At 40.4% G+C, this 19,369-nt stretch overlaps 3 protein-coding genes across 6 annotated transcripts in view; 2 read left to right on the top strand and 1 right to left on the bottom strand.

The window, feature by feature from the left end:
* rnf220b (ring finger protein 220b) overlaps window positions 1-7,556 on the top strand; it is a 40,609-nt gene extending 33,053 nt beyond the window's left edge. The window contains exons 10-17 of one of the 3 annotated variants that reach the window (XR_009769003.1): window positions 3,311-3,407; window positions 4,433-4,492; window positions 4,593-4,654; window positions 4,760-4,844; window positions 5,431-5,539; window positions 6,557-6,631; window positions 6,711-7,374; window positions 7,466-7,556. Coding sequence is in view for 2 of the 3 variants with exons in the window: in XM_061682965.1 (XP_061538949.1) it covers window positions 3,311-3,407; window positions 4,433-4,492; window positions 4,593-4,654; window positions 4,760-4,844; window positions 5,431-5,539; window positions 6,557-6,631; window positions 6,711-6,782 (560 nt within the window). In the remaining variant the exon portion in view is untranslated. Of the gene's footprint in view, window positions 1-3,310; window positions 3,408-4,432; window positions 4,493-4,592; window positions 4,655-4,759; window positions 4,845-5,430; window positions 5,540-6,556; window positions 6,632-6,710 lie in introns of all 3 variants that reach the window. The other 2 variants (XM_061682965.1, XM_061682966.1) reach the window with 2 other exon arrangements.
* Window positions 7,557-7,606: 50 nt separating this feature from the next.
* Window positions 7,607-16,091, top strand: guk1b (guanylate kinase 1b). 2 transcript variants are annotated; one of them, XM_061682967.1, is made up of 9 exons: window positions 7,607-7,711; window positions 9,526-9,640; window positions 10,832-10,873; window positions 11,171-11,290; window positions 12,658-12,754; window positions 13,946-14,084; window positions 15,539-15,623; window positions 15,717-15,802; window positions 15,951-16,091. In XM_061682967.1, the coding sequence occupies exons 2-9, from the start codon at window positions 9,529-9,531 to the stop codon at window positions 15,981-15,983; spliced, it is 714 nt and encodes a 237-aa protein (XP_061538951.1). In that variant the 5' UTR covers window positions 7,607-7,711; window positions 9,526-9,528; the 3' UTR covers window positions 15,984-16,091. The 2 variants fall into 2 exon arrangements, with proteins under 2 accessions (XP_061538951.1, XP_061538952.1); XM_061682968.1 differs by lacking the exon at window positions 11,171-11,290.
* A 552-nt stretch (window positions 16,092-16,643) lies between these two features.
* obscna (obscurin, cytoskeletal calmodulin and titin-interacting RhoGEF a) overlaps window positions 16,644-19,369 on the bottom strand; it is a 48,140-nt gene continuing 45,414 nt past the window's right edge. The window contains 4 exon segments of the mRNA XM_061682970.1: window positions 16,644-17,241; window positions 17,833-17,982; window positions 18,067-18,142; window positions 18,490-18,713. Coding sequence (XP_061538954.1) covers window positions 17,061-17,241; window positions 17,833-17,982; window positions 18,067-18,142; window positions 18,490-18,713 — 631 coding nt within the window. The 3' untranslated portion in view covers window positions 16,644-17,060.

Below are 19,369 nucleotides of genomic sequence, written 5' to 3' on the forward strand. Positions count from 1 at the left end.
TGAACTGAAGTAGTTCATTTTTGGAACGCTGAACTGAACTTATTTTGAACTATTTTGCGTAGAAAAAGAACTTTCCCAACACTAACGTTACTTACATAGAGGCTGCTTAAAGGTTTTGCTCACTGTAGTCACAGTATGACATATGGCCAGTGTTGTACTACCATCTGATCTGTAAGTGGGTACACTTTGAGTCATGTAGGTGAAAAACATGGCCCATGTGCTCAGAAAGGAACTGTTGTTGTGTTGCTCTGCCTGCCTGGTATGCAAATTGGAGGGGATCAAGCTGTGAACTGCTCTGGGAGACATTTGCTCATTGTTCTGTTTAACGACACTCTCCGTGGCTTTCATCACGTGGAAGGTGAGGGCAACTGGGCTGAGGTCACCACAGTGTTTGAGAGCCCAGCCACTGATGTTGTCGGCGCCGAGTGTAATGTTCATTTTTGTCCTATTGAGGGCCCTCACCACATGCTTGGTGTAGAATGTGATAAGGTGGTCAGCAGGCTTGAGCTGAGAGCTGGTCTTGGCAAGCTGGGTGGAGTTGTTGGTCTTGAATCTGTGTAGGAGTAGTTGAAGTTGTTGAGCAGATATACTGGGCTTCTGCCAGTGATATGGATAGGTTCACTGGCCATGGCGGTTGTGTTACAGCAATCCTCCTCCTCAGACCTTGGCGAGCTGCATGGAGGAGACTCTGCATCAGCTTCCATAGTTACGCAAATGATACACAGCCGTGTTTCCTGATGCCACAGGGCCAATTAATACCCTTCTTAACTGTAGATATTCAATATTAAGAGATATATAGTCATGCATTTCATACATATCAACCAGAACAAAACAGAGGCCATCCTTTCGGCCATTCCAAAGAAACTTAATAATTCTGCCTCCAACAAACAGCACGGCCTCCTTGACCGTCAGGTCGCTCCACAACCACTTTACAACTGAATGGAATATCATTGAGGGAGTTTCCACCCAATGACTCTGTGGACAGATATTGGCCTCCCGGCCAGGCGGTTTAAACTCTCTCCCCCTTTTTGTATTCCAAAATAAAGATTCCATACGTGGTGTTGGGCATGCCTCTAAGTTGGAGCATAAATAGTTGTGTTTTCCACACAAACACTAGTGAGTGCGTCCTAACTAAGTCTTGTTCCATGAACTGATGAAGCCTGCTTGGATGAGAGGCGAAATGTCTTCTAAGACAAACAGTTCAGTTGCTATCGATTCCATGCCCTGAGAATGAAATGACCAGGATGAATGAGCATATTCACAGGCAGGTTTTAGTTATCGGAGAGAAACTTTTACCAAAACAACAAGGCTTTAAACCCTCACAATTTGTTAAGGACCTGGACATATTTTTTTACTCTGAGTTTAATTTTATTACACACATCAATATTGTAACCAATATAGGTTTTTACCATCTTGAGAATATAGCCAGAGTCCGCCCGTTTCTCTCTCAGGCTAACACAGCGGTGCTGATGCATGCTTTTATCTCCTGTTGTTTACACTCCTGCAAGGCCCTGCTCTGGTCTTCCCGAAAAGAATATCTCTATTCTAAAACTTCTTCAGAACTCAGCTGTTTTAAGATGACTGCATTGGCTACTCATGTGTTTCAGGATAGTTTTTAAGGTTATTTTACTAGTTTTTGAATGTCTTAATGGGCCATCAAATCACTATTTGCATATACTGGCCACTCATGCCAGAGTAGCATCTGCTCCATTTGCACACTGATTGAGGAGTATCTGTAACATTTGCACAACCGACATTGTCCCAGATGATCGCACTACTCGTCACTTTAAACCGCATACACTCCTTGAAGTCTCAGCGCCCTTTGCACAATGGTCATTGCACCGGACTATTGCAATATTAGTCGTTCGAACTGCTCTAAGTGCTAGAGGACTCTGCATCTTTTTGCACAATTGTTTTTTGTCAATGTCTTTATGTCCCCAAAGTGTTCTGTAAATTGACTGTTTGTTGTACTAGAGCGGCTCCAACTACCGGAGACAAATTCCTTGTGTGTTTTGGACATACTTGGCAAATAAAGATGATTCTGATTCTGATTCTGATCTGATACGCTTTTATCATATCAAGTCTCACAGGTCCTGAGGTCCTCTGGCAGTGGCCTATTAATTGTTCCCAGAGCTAGAACAAAAACCTACAGAGGCTGCATTTCAGCTATTATGGCCCACACCTCTGGAACAGCCTGCCGGAGGGCATCAGGAATGCAGCGACTTTTTAAAAGAGTCTCAAGACTCACCCGTTTGGTTTAGCTGATTTAACTGATTTCTTATTTACCTTTTAACTGATTTCTTAAATATTTAGTTAGACATTTATCGACTCATTCTTTTATTCGTTTATCTATTTATTTATGTTTTATCCTATTTTATTGTATCTTCTGCTGCCCTTAAGTTTTTATCCTGTCCTATTGTCTTTTAGTCTTTTTTATGTTTAACTCAATTGTCGCCTCATGGGAGCCTCCATGCTGGGAGGTGTGTTCGGTCTACTCGCGGGGATGTCATTCTGCAGTTTCCCCGGAGGAAACTGCAGAATGCTGGGGGGCTCTGCACAATGTGACCCCGGTCGTGGTGTTCTCTGTGGTTTCATCCTCTGTGGTTGCAGGCTGTGACGTATCTCGGTGTGGATGGCTCCCGCAGGTTGTCTTTCCTCACCTGGATCCTCAGTGCCTTGTCATGTCTCTACATTATTAGTCAATATCAACTGTGTCTTTGTGTGTATGCGTGTGTGTGTGTGCGCTTGTATGGGTGTGTCTGTCTTTACAGTATATGTGGGGATCAGAGGGGTGTTTTATATATATATATATATATTATATATATATATATATATATATTAAAATTGCAAGAAATATATATATATATTTCTTGCAATTTTAATTGTCTGTTTTTATCTCTGCACTTTGTGTTGCATTTTTAATGTATGAAAAGTGCTATATAAATAACATTTGATTTGATTTGATATACATCCCTGGAGATTGACCGGCGACCAGTCAAGGGTGTACCCCGACTTTAGTGCAAAATCAGCTGGGATAGGCTCCAGCTCACTCGTGGCCCTAAAGAGAACAAGGCCTATAGAGAATGGATGCATGGATAACTTATACATTTCAATACAAAAAGAAACAAATCTATGAGGAAGAAGGATGATGGAGTACAATATATAATATTTAAAAAAAAAAACATCAAGTACAATAAGCACTTTTTGCTTGAATTACTGCCCTCAGTCTTTTTTGAAGGGAGATCAGAATGGGACAGTTCCCTCTTGTTCATAGGTGCCTCACAGTATGAACATGTCCGTGTGTCGTCAGGTTCAATGTTGGTGAGCAGCACGTCTAAAGAGGGTCGGGACAGCGACGCAGACCTCGACGTTGATGGAGACGACACCTTAGAGTACGGCCGAGCCCAGTATCTTTTCAATCTTTAAGGAGCGCTTTTAACTGCGATTGGCGCCTCTCGCTTGACGTCAGCTGGGATAGTCTCGAGCTCACCTGCGAACCCTAATGAGGACAAGCGCTATTAATAAAAATGAAGGGAACAATATTTTTAATAGTTCAGTAATATCCTGAAACAGTGTACCGGTAATGCATTTTTACAAATTCACATTTGCTCCTAAGTCAGTCACATCATCTTGAAAATCTCCTTTAAACCCTTTTAGGGCAACAAGCGATATTTAGTAACTTATCACACACGCCACTATAAAACAACAAATCAAGATAAAAGAAGATAAAGAAATCGATTGGGGAAAAAATGATATTACACTGTTTTATTATAATTATGTAATGATAATCATTAAATCATTTGAAAAAGTTACTAAAGTGAGAAAATAATACACAACAATAATTTTCTGGGGAATGCAATTTTGACTTTATTAATAATGTATTTATTATTTAATGCTTCAAAGAACTCCTTTTGATTTTAGTTTTATACTTTAGCAACTTTTTAAATATTTGTTTTCCAGTTATTTTATTATATTGTTAAGCCAACTTTCAGTATGATTCTTTATACATTTTTAATAACCTAATTCAAGTAGTTCTGCTGCTTCATGGTGAGATTTGCAGGGTCCATTTTAAGTGCGCAAATAAGATTCGTGGCTCAAAATAGGGCTACCAAAATTGGCAATCAATAGAGCACAGACCACCACCAAGGCCAAACAATATTACTTCCTATCAGAACCCAATTGTATACCTTCATGGAATTCTGAATTTCATTATTATTATGAATCTTGAGGGGGGAAAATAAGTTAAAAAAAAAAAAAAAGCTCTTGATTTTGTGGAAATCGCCTCAGTATTTTTTGTATCATATTAAATAATAAATCACCAAATAGAAATATAAATACATTACATTCTTACAGTGTTGTGGTTTGGGTTTTTTGTTTTGTTTTATTTATTTATTCATTTTTTTAAGCTTGTTTTCCTTAGCTTTCTCTTTAGATACACAGAGACTGATGTGATTGTGTGTTCTGGAGAAAACATCAAGGAGACGACAGCTAAGTATGTTCGTTCACATTTCAAGACAATTTTGAAGCTCCTAAACATTTAAGACGTCGCTGTGTCTCAGCATCAAGTGAGTTGACATTTCAATGTTGTGTAGCAGTGTCGGTGCACCGCCTGACTCTGGAGTCCACCGAGAAATTTCCAAATTGTCAAATGAAGGTATGCTGAGCTAAAAGGAATGATTAGAATTGAAAGTCATTGACTGATTCTCTCGCTGTATTAAAATGTTCTTTTATCTTTTTTTCTTTATTCATGTCTATGTAGAGAGTCCGTCCACCAGCAGTGGTGATAAAGTGGATGGAAGCACACCTGTCCTCCCAAAAACCTGCAAAAACACCGGCGTAGACATGTAAGTTCATTAATAGGATTTTAAAGCTCTGTAAGCTCTGACAATAGCAACGTGACCAAATTTCCCCAAAAATAACAATCTGTCAAAATGCTGCACCTGGTTGGAATGGCCACATCAATCTGAGTACAACACACCAAGATTTTGAAAATCGGACGATGAGTTCCTAATTTAGCTGGAAATCCTACAAAAAACGTTAAGCATCATATTCCTCACATATGAAACTGGACCATGTGCCTCAAGCACATAATGATTCACTCCCAGAAAAAGCGAGATTGGTATGAAACTTTTTTACCTCAAGAAGAAGCACACATGCTGCTCTGCTGAAAATGTTGTATTTTTTTAGATTTTGATAGAATGTCAAAGAGCTTATGGTGACTGCAATTGGCTAGCGACCCCCCCCCCCCCATCACCTTCCCTCAGCCTATGATAAATGACACAGCGCATGCAGCCAGTGTGATTGCTGCTAAATTTCATGCTCACTGTCCATGTTGGCCAGACGATAATTTAATATGTCTTCGATTTATAAATGATGATGCAGTGTCTAACTCGCTGTCTCTTGTGTGTGTGTATGCGTGTGTGCGAAAAGGCTCTCAGAAGATTCTGTGCGGACATCTCTGGATGCTCTTAAAGCTCGGATAAGAGATTTGGAGAAACAGTTGTGTAAAGGAGACAGATTTAAATGCCTCATCTGCATGGTGAGTGCATGTCTGTTTTTGGGGTGCTTGTTGAGTGGGAAGTGTTTGTAATTTTAGTGTATTCTCTGAAATCCAAGGAACTTTTATTATTCTTTTTTTTTTTTTTTTAACCTTTCACATCGTTAATCTTTGGTCGCTGTCCAACTAAAAGCATGCACATTGCATTGTTTTTGTTTACCGTATGCCAGAAACCATACAAACACATAATTTTTAATACAATTTTTTAAATCACAAAATTTGGAGAGTTAGGGTTACGTTTTATAATTTTTGATAGATTCTTAAAAATACACCAACCGTTAGATACTGAAGATAAATTGTATTTTTGTCACTAACTGTTCTCTCGACTGTTACCAATTTGAACATTCAATTAAAATGATTTTCATTTGTTTTATTCATTTCCATTTTTATTTCATTCATACTTTTCCAGAACTTCCCTCTTGTGGTCAAAATAATGAATTGTTTTATTTATTTTAATGGGAACTGGAATTATTTCTCTGAAAATGAGACAATGTGTGGGGCTTTTAACTAATCTGTTCATTATTTATTTAAAGACTATATAATATTTTGAATATTTAAAAATACAATTATTTGTATTTTATGACTGCCTGCATTGTTAGCTGTTACTAATTTTAAAATTCTCTCAAAAATATTTAAAAGTTTCTATTATTTAATTTGTGTGTGTGTTTTCCCCCAGGAATTTTCCCAATGGTGGGGCAAATAATGGGGTGTTTGTATCTATTTGTGACACTAAAATTGAATCTCTGAAAGGAAATTAGTTGACGTGCGAGGCTTTTAACTCAACTGTTTGTTAGAAACATATATTTTTTTTGTCAATGTGTGATGTGTTTTGATCATCATGTGCAATGGCAAAAAGCACTTGAATCTTCCATGAAAAGAGCACGTAGCCTAAACAGCAAGAAGACGTTGAATTGCATAAAATAGGCTATTTATGGACATCTAGTGGCAAGATTTGCTATTACAAATGCAAAGTTTTGACCTGCTGTTTTTCCTCCTCAGGACACTTACTCCACCCCGCTTACCTCCATCCAGTGCTGGCACGTTCACTGTGAGGAATGTTGGCTCAGAACGCTAGTATGTTTCTCCTCTGCAAATATATATATCATAAGGAACATTTAGCATATGTTGATTACAGTGTGATTTTCTGCATTAGGGAGCAAAGAAGCTGTGCCCTCAGTGCAACACCATCACCTCGCCCGGCGACCTGAGGAGGGTCTATCTGTGACGGGCGCAGGCCCGTCATAAGGGGTGGACTTGTGAGCAGCTGGCCTGACTCCCACCCGCTTCCCAATTTCACCCTACATTGGACCTACTTTTTAGTCATTGCATTCACTCGAAAAAACCTCCTGAACACGTCCAAAGCGACATTTTAACATGAACTATTTCAAATTCCTGTAACTTGTTTGGTGGAAAGACCTGAAAAACAAACTTTGGGACAATATTTATCAATTTTATAACCCCTCTTTTCGGTTTTCTCGCAAAGCACATGTATATAATTTTTGTGTTTGGATTGCTGTTTGTATATGATGCTGTTGAGAACAACCTGGCTGTATGTACTGTATAGAGTTTGTCTTATTGTTTGTCTAGCTCCTTCTCTTCTTCTCATACAGCTTCCTCACTTTTTGTCTTCATCAATGTTACTATAATAAAAGTTGTGACCAAAAGGCGCTTCAGAGTGCATTATGAGGGGTCAAGCTGTGATGTGTCTACCTTAAGAAGTGGGTCGCTGCAGGATTAGCCAGGTGGAGCCCACGCACGGCTCAATTGGAGCCAAAGGTGAACTCACTCTGTGCCTTGACTTGGAGAGATTACATAGTGTAGGTGACAACACCACACAGACAATTCACACCTCAACAAATATCTGTTCATGATATGAGATGAGAAGGTTTAATCGCTTTATTTCTCCAGATAGAGCCACTTCCGGATATGTAAACGTATGTCAGCTGGACGCGGGCTACCTGTGGACCCTCACAGGTGTGGATGGGCTGGATATGAACAAGCCGGCCCAGGATGCAGCCCTGTGATTGGTCAGTGAATGTTGCGTAGGGGAGACGGCGGTAATTGAGGTTGACAGTGAGCTGATCAGCGAATCCCACAGCGAACAACACGCCTGACTGAGTGGTCCACTCCACGTCTCCTCAACGGTGCAGCAAGGTAAGCAAATGCATTCAAATAAAAATCGGAAGGGAAATTAGGAAATTGTAAAACTAATAATATTACTATGATATAGTATTTGTACTGCGTTTGTTTTTAGATAATAAATAAAACATTACAATGATTATCTCTGTCGTTCGTACATTGGTAGTTGATCTGGAAATAATAGGGACAAAAAAAAAACTTTCATTTGCTGATTGCATGACCCGTTCCAAGTGACAAAGTGAGGCATGAACAAATAGAATTGTATTACTCTACATTAAAACAATTCAAAACCCGTTTTACATTACTTAATAATAGTCTACATTTATTTATTGTATGTTTTATGTTTAATCAAAACATTTTATATTTAATCTAATCTGACAAAGGTTACATGACTAGACAGCAGAAAATGGCTTCATCAATGAATTAAATACAATACAGTGAACGCCAACATATTCCATTGTGAAATTTGAAATGGAATTATATGTACCTGTATTTATAAGCAAATTTGCAGCGAGCTTTGGGGTGCTTCAATTAATATAACAATTAAATACATCGTAATTGCACTAAAGACTACAAATATTGTCTTGCTGTAAATGGAAAAACAAGATCTGGTGTGGTAATCAACTATTTAGAAAGTTAACCTGAGGGAAAAAAAAATTGTCAAATTGAGTCTTTTGGGAATATTTGAGTTGAATATAGAAAGAGCATGAAAATGTTCTGCCTGCAACATGACTTCCTTGTATAATTGGGCATTGTAAATGAACTCTCTTAGCACCGCAGCTATAAAAAGGTCACCTGTCCTTGCACCTTTGCCCAGACCCAATTAATCGTGCTGACTGAGCCGCCATGACTTCATTAATGAACGTTCTTAACGTTAACCTGTGGGCCTCTGCCTGTCGCACCACACATCAATTAGGCGGAGGAGCATGTTTGCATATTTTGCTTCAAAGGAGACAGGGACGGTAAATTGTTAGGATAAATTAAAACTCTCATCATGAAAAAGAAATGATCTACTTGTAAACCTGTGTGTGTGTGCGTGCGTGTGCTTGCGTGTGTGGAGATGGAGTGGATAAAAGGAACAGCAGGGATCAAGAGATTAGCACAGATGACTTAACAGAACTCCCGGTTTAGTGGCATTTCTGTGGAGATCGCGGTACAGTGGAGCCCTGCCTGTTTGCGGGTCACTATTCACAAGTTAACCTACAGGTATATAGTGAAAACGTTAGTGACATGCAGAATAATTCAATGCTCTTCCACTCATGTTTATCTATTATCATTTCAGTTTATGTGTTCATTATGTGATAAACTTACATTCCTATCTTTTTACACATGCTGAACTTCTCCAAATGTGTACTGGCCCATCTCAGGCAACTTTACTTTTTATGTCATTGTTTTATTGTACTGAAACTCTGAATTTGCGTGAACGGGCTGAAAGTAGCATAGAATTAGTAAATACAAAATACAAAAACATAATTTAGGTAACAGGACTGTCCTCAGATTTCAAAGCCCTGGCTAATAGAAAATTAGTAATGGGTGCCAACGAAGTATGTTGACTGTTGTAAGATCTTTGTATAGTGGGCAGTTTAGCCTGGGTTGTTAGCAGAATTTACAGAGAGTCTTTCTCACTTGTGGACATTTTCCCTCTGCTGAGTGGCTATTCAAAATGTCAAGCTATAAGCCATTTATTTTGTAAGACCATTTTGAAATGCTACTGATATTGACAATGATATTAGTATTAAAGTGTAGAGTTTAAACTCTTAATAGCGGGGGTTTGCTCTACTTCTAGTTCAATGGTTCGTGAAAAAAAATCTCCTGTGTGTCCATGTCAGACAATGTCGGGACCGAGGCCTGTGGTGCTGAGTGGCCCGTCCGGAGCGGGCAAGAGCACACTGATGAAGAGGCTCATGAAGGACCACGAAGGAGTGTTTGGATTCAGTGTGTCACGTAAGTCCTGTCCCCATCATGAACTCATCCAGTCGGGTGCACCAACCCTTTAAGGCAGCTACTGTGAATCTTGGGGAAAAATGAAGAATTTCTCTTACTGTCTGATGGGCGGCGGCACGGTGGCCGACTGGTTAGAGCGTCAGCCTCACAGTTCTGAGGACCCGGGTTCAATCCCCGGCCCCGACTGTGTGGAGTTTGCATGTTCTCCCCGTGCCTGCGTGGGTTTTCTCCGGGCACTCCGGTTTCCTCCCACATCCCAAAAACATGCATTGATTGGAGACTCTAAATTGCCCGTAGGTGTGACTGTGAGTGCGAATGGTTGTTTGTTTGTATGTGCCCTGCGATTGGCTGGCAACCAGTTCAGGGTGTACCCCGCCTCCTGCCCGATGACAGCTGGGATTGGCTCCAGCATGCCCACGACCCTAGTGAAGAGAAGTGGCTCAGAAAATGGATGGATGGATGGATGTCTGATGGGCTTTTTATTCCAGTTTCCATTCCATCAGAATCACAAAAAAAAAAAAAAAAAAAAAAATTAATTCATTTACTGTAACATTTCATGGGCAGCACACACGTGGTAAACATGTCTGCCTCACAGGATTGAGATTTATAGAAGGGTCCAAATCTCAGCTGCCTTCCTGTGTGGAGTTTCCATGTTCCGACCGCGGGAGTTTGAATCAATCACATAGGAAATTATGGAATTAGAATGAATCTTCTGCTGGTTCTAGTTATCACCATCATGAATGCTTGATTAACACTACATGCAAAGTGCAAGGTATTTTAACTACATTTTCATAAACGTGTCAAACTAAATGAACTACTGTCAAATGGTGTTCAAATCTCGGCCCCGCCTGTGTGGAGTTTGCATGTTCTCCCCGTGCCTGCGTGGGTTTTCTCCGGGCACTCCGGTTTCCTCCCACATCCCAAAAACATGCATGGTAGGTTAATTGAAGACTCTAAATTGCCCTTAAGTGTAAATGTGTGCGCGAATGGTTGTTTGTTTATATGTGCCCTGCGATTGGCTGTTCAGGGGTGTACCCCGCCTCTCGCCCGAAGATAGCTGGGCTAGGCTCCAGCACGCCCGCAACCTTTGTAAGGATAAAGTGGTACAGAATGGATGGATGGATGATTTTTTTAATTTTTTTTTTTCAATTTTTATTATTAACTGTTATCAATGTTATGTTTTTCACACAGACACAACAAGGAACCCTCGCCCTGGAGAGGAAAATGGCAAAGGTACTGCAAAGTTGGGGCCTAAACCTGTTGGATGTTTTAGCACCTTCGCTATAGCAGCCCAAGACACAGATTTGCATGTGATTCTGAAATATTTGAAGAAACTCTAGACTATTACACATCCACGTATGACATCTCCCAGCCTGCCCCGGGGCTCCCGCATGACTTGTTACTCCCAAGTGAACTTCAAAAATGGCTTTGTCCGTAACCTCCCCTACCATCTCCCTTCCTTAAACCGGGATGAAGCTGTGTGTGTGTGTGTGTGTGTGTGTGTGTGTGCTTGTTCTGCTTTCTCCGTAGGCCTCAACACGCTCCCTTTGCTTCTGGGGGCTACTTTACTGCCCGTAGCAGATGTCTTTTCCTCCGAAGACTTAGACACGTCATTTTCGTGTCCAAATGAATCAGAAACCACACATGAAGGTGACCGCCGGTGTGATTCCACATGCGTATATCTTAAGGCAGAGGGATGGGGGTTACTTTCATCACCCTGGAAAGCTCCCTTTGGATAAATAGGAAGTGCCCTTTGGATATGAAAAAAAGAGAAGAACATTTGGGGAATTACATTCAGACATAAGTACACTTTGGAGTAAAAAGCTTTTGAAAATAGCCCCCTGTGATGCCTCCGTAGTGACTCCTGTTGTCCTGTCCGGTTTTGTGGAGTATTGTCCACTAAAACTGCACCCCTCATTAGAGTGTAAATAACTTGCAACCAATCATTAGCATCACAGGAACCTTTTTGTCCAACCCCCCCCCCCCCCCCCCCCCCCCCCCCACCTCAACATTCAATCTGAGTCACTGAGAACTAATTTTCTGTCATTTTGCCGGAGAGTGATTTAAAGTTTTACGACTACAATAAAACCTGGGGGAATTATATCTTATATATTTATATCTTAGTTCTTCTGGATACTTGTTTTTATAGAACAGATTTTGACATTTTGAAAAATATAAAGGTTTTGGACTTCAATCTTATTGGATATTCATACTGGATCCTATTGCTTTCGCTTGCAAATCATCTTCAGTTTCATAGGTTGGACCCTGGTCAGTGTCCTCAAGGTTGCCTGAAAGAAAAGAAACAAGTTGTTTAGTGCAAAAATAGTTAGTGCAATAGTGGTCTAAGTCCAAACATCCGTCAAATCGATCAATATTTCATGAAAGATGATGAATAACATTTGCTTGTATTAACATACAGCTGCATTGGCACCAAACTAAAACACATCTTACTTTGTGAGTCTTTTCTCAATCTCTGAATCTCACTTTCTGGGATGCAATAAGGGACTACATGTTAAAATGGGGAAAATGTGTGGCTTCTCAATTTCTGCTCTTCGCTTCAAAACTTCACTAAGTTCACTGTCGTTCTCAGGGGCTCATTAAAGCGTTCAATTCAAGCATCCTTCCAAGCATCAGTGAATAGACAACATTTTTGCATATATCCAAGTTCAAGTTACTGCACAGTAAGGTTCCATGAGTAACATCGCTATTATTATAGCCAAACTAACTCACTAATGTATCCTGTTGTGCACGTTAATCCGTTACAAAGCATTACACATCATTAGTGTTGTATCGCGCTTCACTTATTAAACAAGCCCGCTTAAAATGTCTCCCAATTCTAATGCTAATGATTGTTTCATGGGAGAATGCGGTATGTGTTTGTTTAGGGGGGCACGAGCGGTGTTAAAGTGACCACATACTGTAGGATTCTGTGAGTCCTGTATGGCCATCATATTGTATGGAACAGGGTCCATGTGTTTTTATTGTGCCGGCCAATAATATATGATCTCCTCACACAGACTACCACTACACCACCCGAGAGGCCATGCAGGAGGGCATCCAACGCGGCGACTTCATCGAGAACGCCGAGTTCTCTGGCAACCTGTACGGAACAAGGTAAACATCCGGCGTCACCGAAAGCTGCTAACCTGCTATTGCTACCTTCACATGCAGTACAGCGCACCTCAATAAATTAGAATATCACAGAAAAGTACGTTTATTTCAGAAGTTCAATTCAAAAAGTCAAACTCGAAGATTACACAGATTCATGCATCCGAATACATTGGAATATTACAGATTATATTATCATATTGTGTCATTATTGCAGAATATTAAACACATGGGAAAATACTTTTGAGAAGACCAATTCCTACTTAATTTCTATATTTAAAAATCCTGATTGTTAATTGTTTTTTTTTGTCAGCTGTAAACGACAGTATAAGCGTGTGTATCCTCAGTAGCTTACAGTGGAACCTGATTTGTTGAGATCTGGAAAATCATTTTCATAAAGAGTTTGTTTCCAGTGACATTCTTAACTATCATACAGGTGTAAAAATAAGTTAGCTGTTATAAAATGTAAAAACAAAATACACTAACTTGGATAACAAGTGACAACAGGCGCGTGGTGAAGCTGGACAAAAGCATCTACACAAACAGAAAGATTGATTCAACCCTCCTGTCCCATACAGTCCCACTCGCTTCACTTTACTGCATTTTAGTGCCGGCTCTCATCCCTCTCCGTACTTCCTCCGCGGCGAAGCTCCTCGCGGTCATAGATCCTTGCGGTTGTTGCGCCATTGACGTCTGTCGTCCACAGAGGTTGAAAAAAGTAAAAAGCCCATTTTGACCAAGTAAGGAGTAGAACCTAGAGAAATCTGTGTTCAAATGTATGGAGTAAAAGTTCAAAGTCGCCACAGGTATAAATACTCCAGCGTTTACAGTAACCAGGCATTTGTTACTTCCCAGCATAGGTATAGTGTGTTACCTCTTTCCAGACATCCTATGAATAACACATTAACTCAATAGACAAGAGGTTATTTGCCTTAGACTGGATAAGAGTGCACTTTCTGACTGTTCCACTGGGTTCAAGAGGATCAAGAGGATATATTAAACATCTCGGGACAGTTGGAGCTTTAACCTCTGATGCTGCAACACAAATGTGTGTGTCAGATTCAATCTCACCTCCTTATTGTGAGGTGAGCACAAAAAGCGAGCGGCTCGGATCAACGGCGCGATCCTCTTAGCCCGGTGGCTTCGTGTGAGAAGTCAACTAGTGTGTGCGTGTGTGTGTGGGTGGGTGTTTCATAGTAAAGCTGCCATAGAAGACGTGCAGGCCAAAAACCTGATCTGCATTCTGGATGTGGACATCCAAGGAGTGAGGAGGATTAAAGAGACGGACCTGAACCCCATCTACATCTCCATCCAGCCTCCATCGATGGAGAGTCTGGTAAATGATCCACTTTATATACAGTACAGTGCTAACAGCAGGCCACAGCATCAGGCACACCTGCATATTCTAACACAGTAGCTGTCAAACCTGTTACACCAAGTATCACCTCAAAGAAAACAAGTTCCACCATCATTACCAACATATATTTATTTTCCCAAAAACTAGAAGGCACGAGGAATGATTAAAAACACTAAAAGTTCAAAAAGCAGGGTTCAAACTAACAAAGAAACACTAGGGATAAACTCACCACATCCAAAAACGTAACATTACACGGGAAACATGATTTACGACGACGATGAGCTCTAACACAGAGGGACAGGCAACTAAATAAAAGCAAACTGAGGCGACAACGAGGCACACCTGGACAAGACACGAGTGGCTGGAGGGAGCTGATTGGTAGACACAAGGAGCAGGGTTAATGAGAACAGGTGGAAACAAAAACCTTACGAGCGAAACAAGACATGAACATTCACAAGGGACACAGGGAAAATCATAACATAAAACATAAAAACACAACTTAAATCTAATCAAAACAAAGTCAACAAAAACACGGCCCATGACATTGTTGAACATTTTTAAAAACTACTCAAATGATTCAATTAAAATGTACTGCACATCACAGTTAAACAAAAAATGGACCACAATAAATATTTAACAACAAACATTTTTTGTCAGTGATCCACTTTATATACAGTGCAGTACTAATATGAAAATAATGCTCATAAGAAATGACTGACACCTTCTGTGTCTGATTGTTTTCCCTCAGGCGTGGTGATTTCTTGCAAATCTACCTAAACTGTACTTTTGCGATGATTCTTTCACACGCCACTAGAGGAAGCCCGCGAACTACAATGCCACACTTTGAGCATCACAGTTTCAATACAATGCAGTAGCACAGCGCTATTAAGTATTCGTTACCGGTAGATGACACGAAAGAGACAAAATCATGGAAACTTGCCGTTCTACGTGACTGCTAACCAACCATCCATTTTCTGTAGTAGTTGACCCTCATCTGGGCACACACAAGACTGGTCGCCAGTCCATTCCAGGGCACGTAGAGTCAAACAACCCTTCACACTCACATTCACACCTATGGACAATTAAGTCTTCATTCAACCTGACGCACATATTTTTGGAATGTGGGAGAAAGCCAAAGTACCCGGAGAAAAGCCACGGCGGCACGGTGAGAAAGTGATTCGAACCCAGAACCTCTGGAATGTGAGCCACAATAATACACATCTTGTTAATTGAATACCTGTTCAAGTGTCAATCAAAACAGAGCACTGTTACGCAGTATTTGTAAGAGCTCTCGTATTGGATCTCATTAGATTGTGCAGGTGTACATACAGGTAGATCTGCCTTTTCTTTCTGTGAAATACTCATGACAAGATGAGGAGGAAATACATTTTAATAACACCAAGTAAATACATTTTCTTAAACCATTTCCTTAGGAAAAACGTCTGAGAGACCGACAGACCGAGTCAGAGGACAGTTTACAGAAACGTCTGGAGGCAGCTCGCATTGATATGGAGCTCAGTAAGTTCAGACTAACATATTGAAAAAATATGAAATGAAAGTAGTATCAATAGTATCAAGTATCAATACATCAACTGAATTCTTTCTCTCCAGGTAAGGAGCCAGGAGTGTTTGACGTTGTCATTATCAACGACGACTTAGAACGCGCTTATGAGGAGCTGAAGGAGATCCTTAGTGATGTGAGTGAAATCCAGACATCGTTCCAACCACATGTAATCATTTTAAAGCGCTGACTCGCAAATGTTACCCTTTGTTCCTTTATGTAAATCTCTCTCTCTCTCTCTCTCTCTCTCTCTCTCTCTCTCTCTTTTCCCTGTGTGTGTGCAGGAAATCCAAAAAGTTCAGGAGACCAAATCCTAAAATGAGAAATTCATCAGCATCTCAGAGTGTGACAAAGTGCTGCATGTTCACCAACTTCTGTGAACAAAGCAAATAATAAAGTCTCCCCTGGAGAAATGTTGTCTTTTACCCTCTGTGTGTAATGGCGAGAGGTTAGTTCAGCACCACTCGTGCTCAGAAGAAAAAGATTCAAAGTCTGAGAGATGGAAGTTGGTGTCATTAGATGTATTTAAGCCAGTGGTTAACATTTAAACAATATGAGGAGCTCATTGCACTCCCTGTTTTTCTTTTGTTAGATGATAATTTAGTCAAGACAAAATGTTTGATGGCTACAATTATTGCTGTTTCTCTTCCTGCCATTGTTGTGATCTTCTTAAATAGGAGGGAGCCTGAATCTCACATTATATTAAGTCCAACACTAGAATACTATGTCCGTATCAAGCATTCTGCCTCGTACTAAAAGGGCGTTTTTAAACCTATAATCACCTTTCCGTGTGATGCAATGAGGCTCTAAACAATTACATAGCTACTGTTAATTTCAAAATATCTTATATTGGATGTCACACTGTGCAGCAGTACCTATTGAGTCGATGGTGAGTGTGCCAAAACGGCAGCACTCAAAATTTTAGTTTGTTTACAAGTAAAGCTAAATAAATAAAATGATGACAATTACTGGTCAATTTAATGCCATTTATTTCACCTGTCATCCGGTAATTAATATAAGCAGGTGGTTGACAATAAATTGGATTATTGAAACATCCAACCTAACAAAAATCTCATTTACACACAAAACAGAAAGATCTGAACAATGAGATATTTAAATTAAAATGTGACATGCACAGAGAATTAACGTTATCAAGTTCACACTCACTCGCTGAACATTATCCCTGAAATGTTTGCATTTAAACCAGAGGGGCCCCCCCAAAAAAAAAAAAAAAAATGAACACTTACCACTACGCTATTTACATACAGGGATACACGGCTTTTTAAGACGCATCATAATTTCCTCAAAGGAGGCTTAAATGGCAGACAGCTGATTGACACAAAACTTGGTTAAAGCTATACTGTACCCTTCCATTGTTCTTCTCTGTTGACTCCCTACTGGAAGAAGGGACCCTGAAGTTTTGTGCGCACTTGGTCTCGCTTCTCCTCCTTCTGCGTGAGGTACGCTTTGAGTTTATCAGTGGAGAAACACACCTTGGAGTGGCGCGATCGGTGCGGGGCGCGATGAGCACGCAGCCAAGGATTCTGGAGACACTCCGCCGCAGTGGGTCTCCCCCTTAAAAAAAAAAAAAAAAAAAAAAAAGATTATAAACATTTCTTTAATTTTAACTGCACTTTTATGACCCTCGAGTTTGAAATATTAGAATTATGTGGAGTTCAACGTGACAACCACAACTGGATTTTGTTATGCATTTCAATCCACATGGATTAAAACACAAAGCACAAACATTTAAACAAAAATATACATTTATGAAAACTGAATGAGATCCCTTTTGTGCCTCGAGTGCAGTCACAAAATCTCAAACAAAACTGTTTTTTTTCTTTGAATGCCTATATATGAAATTTACGCTCTGTATAGTACCTTGTATTGGTGCTTACATTTACATACACAGTTTCCCCATAAAAAAAATTATGCTATTATATTTTTGAACAATATTTTCCCCTTCATTCCATTTCACAACCACTACTCTCTTTAAAAGTGCCTATCTGTCATGGTGGTGCCAGAAGGCTCAATACTGCACTTGTGGACCCAAGGAATGTTACGGCTCCACAGGTTGGGGGGCACAAATACCCTCACTACAAGCCGAGGTAAGTCAGTTTTCTATATTTGTGTTAACTATGACGACATTTTCGATGAGACGCTCACCAGGATTTGTTATTCAGGCTACACTTCATCAAATTCAACGCTCCTTCGGACAAACCAGGGTAACAGCGACCAAACTGGATCTTCCCTTTCTTGATGTTTCTGTCTTGTTCCCAGCTCAGTTCCGCATGAAAAGGGCTGTCGGCACTCAACCTGCAAAATAGAAATTACCAACATCAGGGAGGAAGAGGAAGAAACATTCTTAACAGTTCACAGAACATCTATTTGTGTGCTTACATAATGAACAGGAGAACTCCAATGGCCCAAACATCGGTCTCAGGCCCAACACCTTGCCCCTCCAGGATTTCCGGAGCTTTAGGAAGGACAATATAAACTGACAAAACAGACAGAAACATGACGTTGTTCATAAAGTATTGTGGTGTTATTGGCACTGACAAGTTCACTCGCATGAGACATTGTGGGTTATAGAAAAATAAGTCCTATCAGGAACAAATAGTGATTAAAAGAAAGATAAATTGTGCTCATGGATGTTAGGACCAGCTGAAGTTATTCCCACTCATCCATCCATCCATCCATCCTCCAGTAAAGAAAGTGTACCTTTGCTGCGGTGCTCTGTTGAAGGCCACGACAGTCAAATGTTTAGTGTATTCGAGATTTAAAACATGACGACACGCCGCCAAACCGGCGGCTCATAGTCACCTTTGCTCTCCGACGAGCCCTGCAGGTGCTCGGTGTGGAGAGGCTGACCGGGCGTGAAAGACTGAGCTGAGCCGAAGTCCACAATCTTCAGGTGGTTGCCGTCGTCCACCAGCATGTTGTCAGACTTGAGGTCTAAGTGGACCACTCGCCGGCCGTGAAGGTAGTCGACTGCGCTCAGGATCTGACCCAGCAGCTCGGCCACATTAGCCTCCGAGTACAGATCTCTGTGAAACGTACAGTACATGTACATGTATGTATTGGTGCCTCCTTCATTCACTATTTCAGAAACAGCTTTATTTATTCAAGTGGACAGTGCATCTGGTGATGAATAGAGGCAGGGCATGTATTTGAAAAGAGGAAATAAGAGGGTAGACACACACAAAGAAATCTGTTCAAATGGTGTTTTATCTCATGGGTTTGCGTTATTGTAATAATCATGTGTTTAATGCTCCAAAAACCTCCTAAACAAAATGTATTTGTGTCAAAATTCTCGACACTTTTTTTGTGCCTATTTTCTTGCTGATTGGTGAAACTGGTGTTGGGGTTATTTTTTGTTCTACCTTCAGAGGGCGGCATCAAGCCAATTTCGGACGAGTTCATCTGGGAGACGATGATGCATGTGGCCGCAACATTCGGTGAGCTTTGTAGCTTGAAAGCTTCCAAAAAGGTGATTCATATTTGTTAGGAATAATCACAACTATTAGAAGAAGACTTTCACCAACATTTAACAAAAGTGAATTTTGCTCATTTATTTCATCCTTAGTAGTAAATTGTTAGTAGGACTCTTCCGGGATACATTGCGTAAGACAACAGAATCATAGCCTTTTTTAATTCTGTGATGGGTGGGTTTGTCGCAGGGATGGGGGTGTTTTCAGTTCCT

Source organism: Phycodurus eques, chromosome 8, assembly GCF_024500275.1.
Source record: "Phycodurus eques isolate BA_2022a chromosome 8, UOR_Pequ_1.1, whole genome shotgun sequence".
Taxonomy (NCBI): Eukaryota; Metazoa; Chordata; class Actinopteri; order Syngnathiformes; family Syngnathidae; genus Phycodurus; species Phycodurus eques.